Genomic DNA, 13,764 nt, shown 5'->3' on the forward strand with positions numbered 1-13,764 from the left:
ATGACGGGGACTGAAGCTGAGTGCTGGCGGCGTGAGCCAGCTCATGGAGTGGACTCCTCCCCAGAAAGATACTGCTGCCCAGAGGTGGCCCTCAGTCTGTGGGGGTCTCACTGCAAAGATGCCCAGAAATTTCTGGGACTACTTAAGAGAGCTGAGCAGCCAGATTCTGTGCTGACAGTATCTAGCTCCCTCTGTCATGGGAGAGGGTAACATCCACCCTGAGGACCAGGGTGGATGTAGGAAAGCAGGAGACGGTTGCACGGTTAAAGGCTGGAAGGAGAGTCCTCTGACTGCAGGGGCATTGCATGAGTGGTCAGAGCCAGCAGAAACGCAGACCACGTCCCCCTGCAGTCTCCTGCATGCCTAGCACCAGACTGGCCTCCAGCTCTTTTTCACAAAATAGCCTCACTTTCTCATAAAGTAGGACTGGGGTAGGGCAGGGAGATTCAACAGGAACTAAAAATATAGTTGAGCTCCTGGACCAGCACCACCAGAAGCCCCAGACCTGTGTGGCACCCAGGGCCCATTGTGCCTACCTAGACAGCTCCCTCCCCAGGCTCAGGGCTGACTGTCTGGCTGCTGAGCTCCCAGGAGGTCCAGGGGTGTGACCTCCCTCCTCCCACTCCACCTCCAACAGCTATATAGTGGGCCAGCCTCAGCTCTCCCCAGACCCAGCCAGCAGGCCCAGACCTCCTCCAGGACACTGCACCGCGCTCCCCCAGCGGCACCATGCGGCCCCTGTGGCTCTGCTGGGCACTCTGGGCGCTGCCCCTGGCCGGCCCCGGGGCAGCTGTGACCGAGGAGCAGGTCCTGGGCAGTCTGCTGCAGCAGCTGCGGCTCAGCCAGGCGCCGGCCCTGGACAGGGCGGACGTGGAGGGGCTGGCCGTCCCTGCCCACGTGCGGGCCCAGTATGTGGCCCTGCTGCAGCGCAGTCATGGGGACCGCACTCGCGGGAAGAGGTTCAGCCAGAACTTCCGAGGTGAGCCCTCCCCTGTTGCGCCGGATTGCGGGCTCTGGCGCTTTGTGGGGCTCTGGGGGGAGGCCATGTGAGGACCAAAGAAGGGCCCACGGCCTGTGAGGGTGGCTGTGCGCTGAGAGTCCTCGGGGCCACAGGAGGGGTGTCAGGCTGACCCACCGGGAAGCCCAGGCCCCAGGGCACAGCAGAGAGAGGACAGCAGAGCTGCTTGGCGTTGTGGGCGCAGGACCTGGCTCCCCCAGAGAGCTGGGGCCGGCGGGACTTTCTGGGGTTCCCTTCCACACTGCCACTCTGGTCTGAGCCTGCCTGGAGCAGACTGGCTGAGAAGCCTCCCTCAGGGGCGTCCTCCCTTCCCAGACTGTGAACACAGGTGCGCCTGGCTGTGGTGAGGATGCTTGAGTAAGCCGGGGGCAGGGCTCGGGCACAACCGTATGCAGCCCCTCACCCGGAGCAGGGATGCCTCTCAGGCCCACAGCTGGCCCAGTGCAGCACCCCAGGTGATGTCCTGATCCTCCACATGTCTGACCTAGCGGAGAGTCCCCGAGGATCCTTCCCACTGAGCGGAGATGTTACTAAAGGAGGCCCCATCCCAAGGGGGATTTGGGGTAAATGAGTTAGCTCCATAGACACAGAACAGAGGAGTCTCTCCTTGACTCGGTAGCCTGCTCAGTGGTCCATCCCCGCAGGACTCCCCTAGTGCCCTAAGAGGTCCGGCTGACCCTGCTCTTGTCCCCAGAGGTGGCAGGCAGGTTCCTGGCGTCCGAGACCTCCAAACACCTGCTGCTGGTGTTCGGCATGGAGCAGCGGCTGCCGCCCAACAGCGAGCTGGTGCAGGCGGTGCTGCGGCTCTTCCAGGAGCCGGTCCCCCCCGCCGCGCTCCGCAGGCTGGAGAGGCTGTCCCCGCGCAGCGCCCGCGCCCGGGTCAACATCGAGTGGCTGCGGGTCCGCGACGACGGCTCCAACCGCACCTCGCTCATCGACTCCAGGTGGGGGGTGCGTCTGGGGGCGGGGCATGGGGTCCCGAGGCGGGAGGACGGGGAAGGGGAGCAGGAAAGGCGGGGTTTGGGCGGGCGGGCCGGGGTAGAGGCTCCCCCGGCCCTCGACTGCGCGTCCCAGCCCCCGCCCCTCTCGCTGCTCGGCCGCAGGCTGGTGTCCGTCCACGAGAGCGGCTGGCAGGCCTTCGACGTGACCGAGGCGGTGAACTTCTGGCAGCAGCTGAGCCGGCCCCGGCAGCCGCTGCTGCTGCAGGTGTCGCTGCAGAGGGAGCACCTGGGCCCCGGGGCCTCGGGCGCGCACAGGCTGGTGCGCTTCGCGGGGCAGGGGACTCGGGGCGCTGGCCAGGGCGAGCCCCAGCTGGAGCTGCACACGCTGGACCTCAAGGACTACGGGTAGGCGGCAAACTGGGGCCTGGGGACACAGCAGACTGGGTGGTCCTGGACTGGCCAGGGGGCGGGCATGTGGACCACCGCAGGATATGAGTTTCTAATATTAGTTTCTTTTTTCTTTTTTTCTTTTTTTTTTGCGGGTCTGGGGATGGAACCCAGGGGCATTCAACCTCCGAGCTACAGCCCCTGCCCTGTTTTTTATTCTTTATTTTGAAACCAGGTCTCACTGAGTTGCAGAGGGCCTCACTAAGTAGCTGAGGTTGTCCGGGAACCGCGATCCTCCGGTCTCAGCCTCCCGAATGCTGGGATTACAAGCGTGCACCACCACGCCTGGCTAATACTAGTTTCTAATGGTAGGAATTGCAGCCCAGCACGTTGGTGCAGGCCTGTAATCCCAAGTAGGCGGTGCACGCCTGCAATCCCAGCACTCAGAGGCTGAGACAGGAGGATGGCAGGTTCCAGGCCAGCATCGGCAGCCTCGCTAGACCCTCATTACCTTAGTGAGACCCTGTTTTGAAAATAAAAAGATTTAAGCCGGGCGTGGTGGCGCACACTTGTAATCCCCGCGCTTGGGAGGCAGAGACAGGAGGATCGCGCAGGTTCGAAGCCAGTCGCGCGCGCTGGCTTAGGAGACCCTGTTTCCAAAATGAAAATGTAAAAATAGGTCTGGGAGTGTAGCCCGGAGGTAGAAGGGCTTCCAAAAACCCCAGAAAAAAAAAAAAGAAAGAAAAGAAAAAGACAAAAAAATAGGGCTGGGGGTGTAGCTCGGAGCTACAATACCCCTGAGTTCCATCCCCAGTACCGCAACACCTGGGAGGCTGAGACAGAAGCATCAGAGGTTCATGGCCAGTCCCAGCTACTTAGTGAGGCCCTCTGCCATTTGGTGAGACCTTGTGGAGGCTGGGACAGGAGGATCACAGTTTGTGAACAGCCTCAGTTATTTAGTGAGTCCCTTTTCCACTCAGTGAGACCCTGTTTCAAAATAAAGAATAAAAAATAGGGGTGGGGGTGTAGCTTGAAGGTAGAATGCACCTGGGTTACATCCCCAATACTGAAAAGGAGAGAGAGAGAAGAAGAATATAAAATAAGGCTGGGGATATAGTTTGGAGGTAGAATGCTCCTAGGTTCCATCCATAATACTACCAAAAAAAATTCAAAGCCAGGCATAGTGGTGAACACCTGTAATCCCAGTATTTAGAAGGCCGAGACAGGAAGATTGTGGGTTTGCAGGCAGCCTCAGCTACTTAGTGAGGTCCTCTGCAATTTAGTGAGACCCTGTTTCAAAATAAAGAATAAAAAATAGGGCTGGAGGTATAGCTTGGAGGTAGAATGTCCCCTGGGCTCAATCCCTGATACCACAAAAATTTTAAAAATAAAATTAAAAAATAAGGAAGTCTTTGAAAATATTAGCTTTATTTTGGTGGTGTGGTACATGCATATAATCTCAGTACTTGTGCATCTGAGACAGGAGGATTGCAGGTTCCAGATACAGCTTCAGCAAGGCGTGAGATTCTCATCAACCTAGCCAGCCCCTATTTCAAAATAAAAATTAAAAAATAGGGCTGGGGGGGGTGTAGCTCAGAGGTAGAATGCCCCTGGGTTCAATCCCCAGTAGAACACACACACACACACACACACACACACACACACACACACTTTGTTACTAAGTTTGAATCCTCTGTCTCTTGGAACAAGTTAGCTACTTAGAGCAGACAGGGACTGTATAGTCCAGTCAGCCTTCTGTATCCCTGAGTTCTTCATCTGTGGATTTAACCAGTGGGCGGGGCTCATCTTGTTGAACACATGGAGCCCTTTACCCCCTTGTCATTCCCTGAACGATACAGTATAGCAGCTATTTGAACAGCATTTGCATCGTATTAGGTGTTATAGGCAATTGAGACATGATTTAAAATGTAGGAGGATGTGTGCAGGTGATATGCAAACACTACCCCATTCTATTCAAGACTTGCGTCAGTGGGTTTGGTATCTGAGGGTCTGGAACAATCCCCCATGGACACTGTCTACTAAGGGTGACTGTATGGTGGGTAGGCCCGTCTTTGACTTAGCCTGGGATCCAGCTCAGGCCTGCTCCCTACCGGCTTCAGTTCTCTGGCTTATCACTGAACGCTTTTGGGTCTCAGTGTCCTCAGGTGTAATAAGGATAATGTTGGAACCTCCCTCAAGTTTCAGCTGAAGATGAAATGCAGATGTCAGCTGAGAAATACATGTGACAGACCTAGTTTAGTGTCTGGGAAATTACGAGCCCTTTAATAAACAGTAGCTGACTTGATGTTCTGAACCTGTTTATTCATTTGACCTCTATCACAAAAATCCAGCTTTTGGAACATGCAAGATGGATCCTCAGTCTTCTCTATGCTGGTCACAGCGGTGCACGCCAGTAATACTAGTACTTGGGGGGGCTGAGTCAGGATGCCCTCGGGTCTGAGGCCAGTCCCATCAATTTAGCAAGACCCTATTCTAAAATAAAAAATAAAAAGGGCTGAGGTGTACCTTGGAAGTAGAATGTCCCTGGGTTCATTCTCTAGTACCAAACAAATAAGCAAACAAAATAAAAAACAAAAACCTTCCCTGATGCTCACCCTGAGCCTCCTGACCTCAGCCCTGCCAGCTGACCTCTGACCTGCCTCTCCTTGCCCCCACAGAGCTCAAGGCAATTGTGACCCTGAGGCACCAGTGACTGAGGGCACCCGCTGCTGCCGCCAGCAGATGTACCTGGACCTGCAGGGCTTGAAGTGGGCTGAGAACTGGGTTCTGGAGCCCCCGGGCTTCCTGGCCTATGAGTGTGTGGGCAGCTGCCTGCAGCCCCCGGATCCCCTGACCTCCAGGTGGCCATTTCTGGGACCCAGGCGGTGCATCGCCTCTGAGACGGCCTCGCTGCCCATGATCGTGAGCATCCAGGAGGGAGGCAGGACCAGGCCCCAGGTGGTCAGCCTGCCCAACATGAGGGTGCAGAAGTGCAGCTGTGCCTCGGACGGGGCGCCTGTGCCCAGGAAGCTCGGGCCGTAGGCACCCGGGGTGGCCACTGAGACCTCTGCTCAGACACCTGCACCATGTAGGTCTCCATGTAGGTCTTAGTTGTGCCCTTAGCAAGGTACCCCTGTCCCAGTTTAGTGCCCCATAGTACCTTTGCCTTTGTTCTCCACTTCTGGTCCTTGTCCATATCCCACCCTAAGCACTTACATGAGTGGCTAATGTGGCTCCGGACCCGGAGCTCCAGGAGGAAGTCCTGGCCTGCATAGAGATGGCCAAGCAATGGACAGGTGGTCCCCGGAGAGTTTGTTTTTGGCAAATACTCAACTGAGTAAGGAACTAAACCCTATGTTGAGACTTGGGGAAATAGAACTGCTTTACTGTATGATATGATGATTTTTTTAAAAATTCCTCTTTCCTCCAGACAGGGAAGATATCTGAAGAGGAATCCCTTCCCCAAGTACTGACCCATTCTAGGTTTCTGTAAACATACCTAGGTCCCGGCTCCCTGAGAGGGTGCTGGGAAGGAGGCTGAAGGGGTTCAGGCTGGGGAAGTGGACAGGGAGTCAGGATGCTTGGTTTCTGGTTCTGGTGGGTCAGCAAGCTGTGACCTCGAGCCAGTGCAGAAGCCTCGGGTCACCAGGGCCTCTTAGCGAGGATGAGTAAGCTTCAGCTCAAAGACATCACTGTCCCAGCAACCTCACAGTCCCTCACGACCTGCTGCTGCGGAGAGCAGCACCTCTGTGGAGTAGGAGACCCCCACCATTTTAGAGAAATCATCACCTGAGATCACATGTATTTTAATGTTGCTGTGTTTTATATATGGCAAAGTCAATTAAATGTAGATAATTTGGAAACAAAAGTAATGTTTTACTCTGTCTTGTGTTTAATTTTTAGGAGAGAGAAAGAGAGAGAGAGAGAGAGAGAGAGAGAGAGAGAGAGAGTGAGTGTGTGTGTGTGTGTGTGTGTGTGTGTGTGTGTGTGTGTGTGTATGTTTTCTACTGGGGATTGAACCCCCAGGAGCAGTCTATCTGATCTACACTCCCAGCCCTATTTAATTTTTTATTTTGAAACAGAGTCTCACTAAGTTGCTGAGGCTGGTTTAGTATTCTTTACATAGGGTGAGAAGGGAGAAATAATGGGAAATGTGAAAAACAACGATTGGAAGAAAAGGGGTGACAAAGGACCCCCCTTAGCCGGGCGTGGTGGTGCATGCTTGTAATCCCCATGCTTGGGAGGCAGAGACAGGAGGATCGCGCAGGTTTGAAGACAGCCTCGCTGGCTTAAAAGACCCTGTTTCCAAATAAAACCTAAAATAGGTCTGGGAGTGTAGCCCGGAGGTAGAAGGCCCCTGGGTTCCATCCCCAGTACCACCAAAACAAATAAACAAACAAAAAACAAAGCCCCCCCTTCCTAAGGGCACTGGAAACTGTAATAACTAAGTTTAGAGTAGGCTTTTAGTTATGATATTCACTTAAAATTTTTACTGAGGATGGAACCCAGGGGTGATCTACCTCTGAGCTACACCCAATCCCCATTTTATTTTTCTATTTTGAAACAGGGTCTCGCTAAGTTGTTGAGGCTGGCCTCGAAGAATCCTCCTGTCTCAGCCTCCAAGTACTGGGATACAGGTGTGCACTATCATGTCTGGCTCAGTTATAATTTGCATATTTTCCTACATAACTCTCTTTCTGAAAGCAGTATTGTGAACCCTCACTCACAGATTCATCCTCTTTAGAAAGTACTTGACCCTGCAGCAGTGGCTACAAGACCAGTGTACTTCCTGAGCATTCACCGGAGCCAGGGGGCTGGGCGAGGCAATGTCACTCATCTGATACCGATTCCTGCGACTGTTCCTTGAGGCAGGTATTAATACCCTCACATTTCAGATGAAGAAACGGAGGCTGAGATGATGCACACCTATCCTTCCTCCACGTCACAGAATGGTTGTAAACTCCTTTCCATCCCGGAACCCAGGGAGTGAGTTCTGCTGATGATGCAGACAGCGGGTTAAATGGCGTTTGGAGGCTGTCAAGTCTGGTAATTCCCCTATATTTGCCTTTCCCACTCAGCTGGGTTTCCTTCAGCTGGATTATAGAGAAAGGTATGCTTTAAGGTCATAGATTCTCTATTTCTTACCCATAAAGCTAATGAATACCAACTGAAGAGTGGAAGAAAAAGTGCAACAAAGGAACATTGTGTATGACTGTAATCCTAGTACTCGGGGGAACTAAATAGGAGGACCACAGGTTCAAGGCCAGCCTCAGCACCCTAGTGATACCCTCAGCAACTTAATGAGACCCTGCTTCAGAAAATAAAAAATAAAAATAGCTGGTGGTATAGCTTGGAGGTAGAATGCCCCTGGGCTTAATCCCCAGCACAAAAAAAAAAAAAAAAAAAAAAAGAAAAAGAAAAAGAAAAAGAAAAAAGAAAGAAAAAAAAATTGTCTAAGGACAGCCAGGATTTGAGGGCATGGTGTGATAAAGTGAGCCTAGGTCTTAGCTTCAGTAACACCATAATGTTACCCTAGGTGACTCCAAGGCACTAATGTTCATCAGCCTGAGAAAAAGGTCACCAAGCACCTTGCCAATCACGCATGACTGCCAGTTTGGCTTCTGTAACTCCTGCTTGGCTTGCACCTGCAGAGAAACAAAGGTCGGCAGGGACTTTCCATCCTTTAAACAATCAGGAGGTGGGGAATAGAAGGGGCCAGCACGGGCTGCTGAGCTCCTGCTCAGTGCTGTTCCTGGCTTCTGTACTTTCCACTGGACTTGTACACCTACTGAAAGAAATTGTTGGGGCTTGTTCACATCTGTGAGAACCTAAACTCTTCACTCCTGAGCTTGTGTTTTTGACATGTAAGAGGAGCCCTGAGAAAAGGCTCAGGACTGCACTGAGGGCTAAACACTCTGCAGTGTAGACAAGGCTGGCTAATAGAGACTTTCTATTTGCTTAAACTAAGTCTGAGTAGTCTTCTTTGGTGGTTGCTCTGTAACAATGTTATAATGTTGGAGCCGGGGGCGGGTGGCACATGTTTGTAATCCCAGCATTTGAGAGGCTGAGACCGGAGGATCTCAGTTCAAGGACAACCTCAGCTACTTAGTGAGGCCCTTTGTAACTCAGTGAGACCCTGTTTCAAAATTTAAAAAAAGAATAAAAAAGTAGAGCTGGGAGTGTAGCTCAGATGTAGAATGCCCTTGGGTTCCATCCCCAGTACCAGAAAAAAAAAAAAAATATATATATATATATATATATATATATATATATATATATATATATATCTCGTTGGAGGTGGGAGAAGACGGTCTGACTCTGAATTATAAATGGCTAGATCATCTTCATAACACATGGAGTGTTGTAAGCACTAGGACATTGTGTTGCTCTGTCTTTAACAATGAAATTGAGTTCGGCTGAGAGAGGATCACAGGTTTGAGTCCAGCCCTGGCAGTTTAACAAAATGTGAGAGAAAAGTCGGGCATGGTGGTGCACACTTGTAGTCCCAGTACTGGGAGGCTGAGATGGGAAGATTGCAGGTTTGAGGCCAGCCTCAGCAACTTACTGAGACTCTCGGAACCTGGTGAAATCCTGTTTCAAAAAAAAAAAAAGGCCAGGCGTGGTGGTGCACACTTGTAATCCCCGCGCTTGGGAGGTAGAGGATTGCACAGGTTCGAAGCCAGTTTCTGGCTTAAGAGACTCTGTTTCCAAATAAAAATATAAAAATAGGTCTGGGAGTGTATCCTGGAGGTAGAAGGGCTTCCAGAAACCCCAGTAACACACACACACACACACACACACACACACACACACACACAAAAAAAAAAAAAAAAAAGGTTGGGAGTATAGTTTGGAGATAGAATACCCTGAGTTCAATCCCCAGCTCCAAAATAAATAAATTAAAAATTTAACTTGCTGAGGCTGGCCTAGAAACTGCAATTCTGTCTCAGCCTCCCAGGTACTGGGATTACTGTTGTATACCACCGTGTTTGGCTTGGGATCAGCCATCTCTAATGATCTCAGATGACCAAAATAACCTTCGGGATGGAACCCAGGGGCATTCTACCTCTGAGCTACACCCAATCCCCATTTTTTATTTTTCTTCTTTATTTTGAAAAAGGGTCTCACTGAGCTGCAAAGGGCCTAAGTAGCTGAGGCTGTCGGCAAACCACGATCCTCCTGTCTCAGCCTCCCAAATGCTGGATTACAAGCATGTGCCATCATGCCTGGCTGTCCTACTTCTGACTTTATCCAAGGTAGGACCATGTGCATTATAATTTCAAAGGAGAAAACTCTGTAGAGCTGGACATGTGGCATACTTGTAACCCCAGTATGTGGGAAGCTGAGACAGGAGAATAGCCTATTTAAGGCCAGTCTCAGCAATTTAGCAAGACCCTGTTTCAAAATAAAAAATAAGGATGGGGGTGTAGCTCAGAGGTAGAATGCCCTAGGGCTTAACCCCCAGAACCAACCAACCGATTATTAGCTGGGCATGGTGGTGCATGCCTGTAATCCCAGTACTTGGGAGGCTGAGACAGAAGGATCACAAGTTTAAGGCCAGCCTTGGCAACTTAATGAAACCCTCAGTAACTTAGGTATACCCTGTCTCAAAATAAAGAGTAAAATAGGGTTAGGGTATAGCTTGGATGTAAATTGCCACTGGGTTCAATTCATAGTAGCTCCTAGTAGATTACTGTATACTTAATAATTAATAATTGTATTAAAATCAGTAATTATTTGTGTAAAAATAAATGCAAAATATGCCTCCTTGCAGACCTAGGTCAGAAGGACTGGGGCAGCTCAGGGTTCTCCCTCATTGCCTGCATCATCTCAGTTCCTAGAGGGGACGCTGCTATTTCTAGATGAGCCGGGAGCGAGGCCCAGAGGCCCGAGAGCAAACAGTCTAGAGGATAAAGACAGAAAGGAAGTCCTGGGCGGGGAGCCCAGACTGAGGGAGGGCAGGAGGGCAGGAGGGGCAGGGCGCAAGCGCTGCACCTGACTTGAGGGTGGGAGGACAGGAGCAGAGGGGTGAGGGTGGGCAGTCCTGGCAGCTGGCGAGCACAGGGGACAGATGCCAGGTACGGAAGGAATGTCCTGTGGCAGGGCGGCATTGCCAGCTGGGGCCCAGGGTGTGTCCCAAGTGGCTGGGTAGGGACGGCAGCCTGTCCTGTCCTTAGCCCCTTGCTATCATTTCAAAAGCAGCTTCACAGGCATCAAATGTTGTCGCCCTGGGAACCAGGGCAGGGCCACAACACAGAAAATAGGCCTTTCCACTCAGCAAGACCCTTAAATCCCACGCATTGAAATAGATAAGAAAGCTGTGTGATTATGGGCTGGGTGTGTAGTCCAGTGATAGAGAACCTGCCTGCCTAGCATGTAGGAGTTCCTGGGTTTGGTCCCCAGCACCACAAAAACAGAGGAGGAGGAGGAGAAGGAGGAGGAGGAAGAGGAGGAGGAGGAGGAGGTGGTGGTGGTGGTGCAGGAGGAGACTGTGCATGTGTGAAATTAAAACTTTGGAGATAAAAAACTCTCAAAATATAAAATAATAAAAATGGTCACTCTCGCGCCCCCCCACCACACACACACAGGGCCTCTGGCATGCTAAACATGGCTCCACCACTGAACTACACGATCAACCCACTAACCAGTTTCTGGGCAGCGGCTTCCACTTCCAAACTCTGGGGAGACGCGCCTTCACTGATCCCTCTCATCCGCTGCCTGCCCCGAGGAGAGCTCGCCAGCATGGTCACCAAGGCCTTCTTTCTTAGGCTCTTGTAGGCCTCCTCCTATTTCACCCCTGCTCCTGGAGGCTGAGGCAGGAGACACCAAGGTGCCTAGGTGTGATGGGTGTGTGTAAGGGGTTGGACAGGAGTGAGACACCTGTGTCTCCTATACCCCACCTCAACACACGCATTCAACTTTGGCACAGACTCCCTTACCACTGACCCCCCCTGGATTCAGGGAGAGAAATAGGGGGTCTGCACATGTGTCCCAGGAGCAGGCAGCCTCGGGAACCTGGGAAGGAGGGCTGTCCCTGTCTTCCCCACTGCCTGGCAGATACCTCTAAAACCAGGAGGCCATGGGGAGACAAGAGTCTGAGAGGAAGGGCAGCGGTGCTGAACCCCAGCTCTCAGTGACCCCCTGTGGCCCGTCCTGTGACCCGTACCTGAGGCTGATTTGAACTGTCAGAGTCCTGGTCTCAGCGAATGCTGATGTCACGTCCACAGCCTGGTGTGCCAGGGTAGTGGGTAGAAAAGGTCATATAAAGGTCAAAGAAAGCACCCCAAGAGCCCGGCATGGTGGCGTATGATTGTAATTTTAGCATTTATGAGGCTGAGACAGGAGGATTGCGGTTCGCAGACAGCCTAAGCTACTTAGTGAGGCCCTCTATAACTCAGTGAGACACTGTTTCAAAATAAAGAATAAAAAATAGTGCTGGAGCCACTTGTCCCACATGCCATCTTTGGGATTTTTTTTTTTTTTTTTTTGCAGTACTGGGGATTGAACCCAGAGTCATTCTACCTCCATGCTACATCTCCAGCCCTATTTTTAATTCATTTTTTATTTTAATTTTTAATTTTTTTGCAGGTCAGGGGATGGAACCCAGGGGCATTCTACCTCTCAGCTACACCCCCTGCCCTATTTTTTATTCTTTATTTTTATTATTTATTTATTTACTTGGTGGTACTGGGGTTCCTGGAAACCCTTCTACCTCCGGGCTACACTCCCAGACCTATTTTATATTTTTTTTATTTGGAAACAGGGTCTCTTAAGCCAGCGTGGCTGGCTTCGAACCTGCTCCTGTCTTCGCCTCCCAAGTGCGAGGATTACAAGCGTGAGCCACCATGCCCGGCTTATTCTTTATTTTGAAACAGGGTCTCACTAAGTTACAGAGGGCCTCACTAAGTAGCTGAGGCTGGCCAAGAACCTACGATCCTCCTGTCTCAGCCTCTCGAATGCTGGGATTATAAGTGTGCGGACCACGCCCATCTTCCAGCCCTATTTTTTATTCTCTATTTTGAAACAAGTTCTCACTAAACTGCAAAGGGCCTCACTAAGTAGCTGAGGCTGGCCTGAACCTGCGATCCTCCTGTCTCAGCCTTCCAAGTACTGGGATTATAAGCATGCACCACCATTCCTGGAGTATCAATTATTTTCAATGATGGGAAAATATGCACAAAAAATAAAAATGTAAAGAAACACAACAAAATGTTTGCAAGAAGCTCTCCTTGGAAGCCAGGTGTGGCTTCTAAGGAAAGCTCACTACACCTGGCTTTTTTTTTTTTTTTTTTTGAAACAGGGTCGCCGGGCGTGGTGGCGCACGCTTGTAATCCCCGTGCTTGGGAGGCTGAGACAAGAGGATCGCACAGGTTCGAAGCCAGCCTCAGCTACTTAGTGACGCTCTCAGCAACTTAGTGAGACCCTGTTTCCAAATAAAATATAAAAAAGGTCTGGGAGTATAGCTTGGAGGTAGAAAGTCTCTGAGTTCTACCCCCAGTACCACACACACACACACACACAAAAAGAAACAGGGTCTCATTAGGTTGATGAGTCACATTACTTGCGGAGACTATCCTGGAACCTGTGAACTGGAACCCAGGGCCTTGCTATGTTCGGCAAGAGCTCTACCTGAGCCACAACCCTGGCCCTATTTTTTTTCGGGGGTACTGGGGATTGAGCACTGGGGCATCTTACCTCTGAACTATACCCCTAGTCCTATTTTTATTATTTATTTGGAATACAGTCTCACTAAGTTATGGAGGAACTCACTAAATTGATCAGGCTGGCTTCCAATCCTCCATCCTCCTGTTTCAGCCTCCCAAGTACTAGGATTACAAGTGTGAGCCACCATGCCCAGCTTTGAAATGTGTGTGTGTGTGTGTGTGTGTGTGTGTGTGTGTGTGTGTGTGTGTGTGTGTGTGATAAACCTGCGATCCTCCAGTCTCAGCCACCCAGAGTACTGAGATTACAAGGTGTTTGCCAACGCACCCATCTATATATTATTTGTTTTTTAGTAAGAAAAAGTTATACTAACATTTTTTTACAAAGTGGTAAATATTTGATCCAGGCGTGAGGGCGCACACTTGTAATCCAAGCATTCGGGAGGCTGAGATAGGTGGGTTTAGGTTCCCGGACAGCCTCGGCTATTTAGGCCCTTTGCAACTCAGTGAGATCCTGTTTCAAAATAAAGAATAAAAACTAGGGCTGGGGGTGTAGCTCGGAGGTAGAATACCCCTGGGTACCATCCCCAGTACTGCAAAAAAAAAAAAAAAAAAAAAAAAAGGTAAATATTGGTTCTGATTTGTAGAAATGTGGAACTGAGGCCGTGGAGACTGGCTCAGGAATAAGATCAGAGATTCTTAGGATCAACTATCAGACAGCGCCCCCTTCCGGTATTATACAGAAAGGAACGCAGAA

General features: G+C 50.8%; 1 protein-coding gene across 1 annotated transcript; it reads left to right on the forward strand.

Moving 5' to 3' along the window:
• Window positions 1–729: 729 nt before the first annotated feature.
• Window positions 730–5,388, forward strand: LOC308265740 (left-right determination factor 2; the record flags this gene model as incomplete). The annotated part of the gene is made up of 4 exons (XM_080699575.1): window positions 730–979; window positions 1,713–1,962; window positions 2,122–2,364; window positions 5,025–5,388. The coding sequence occupies 4 exons, from the start codon at window positions 730–732 to the stop codon at window positions 5,386–5,388; spliced, it is 1,107 nt and encodes a 368-aa protein (XP_080555701.1).
• Window positions 5,389–13,764: the final 8,376 nt, after the last annotated feature.

Source organism: Muscardinus avellanarius (assembly GCF_963383645.1).
Source record: "Muscardinus avellanarius genome assembly, chromosome: 7".
In the NCBI taxonomy this organism is placed as follows: domain Eukaryota; kingdom Metazoa; phylum Chordata; class Mammalia; order Rodentia; family Gliridae; genus Muscardinus; species Muscardinus avellanarius.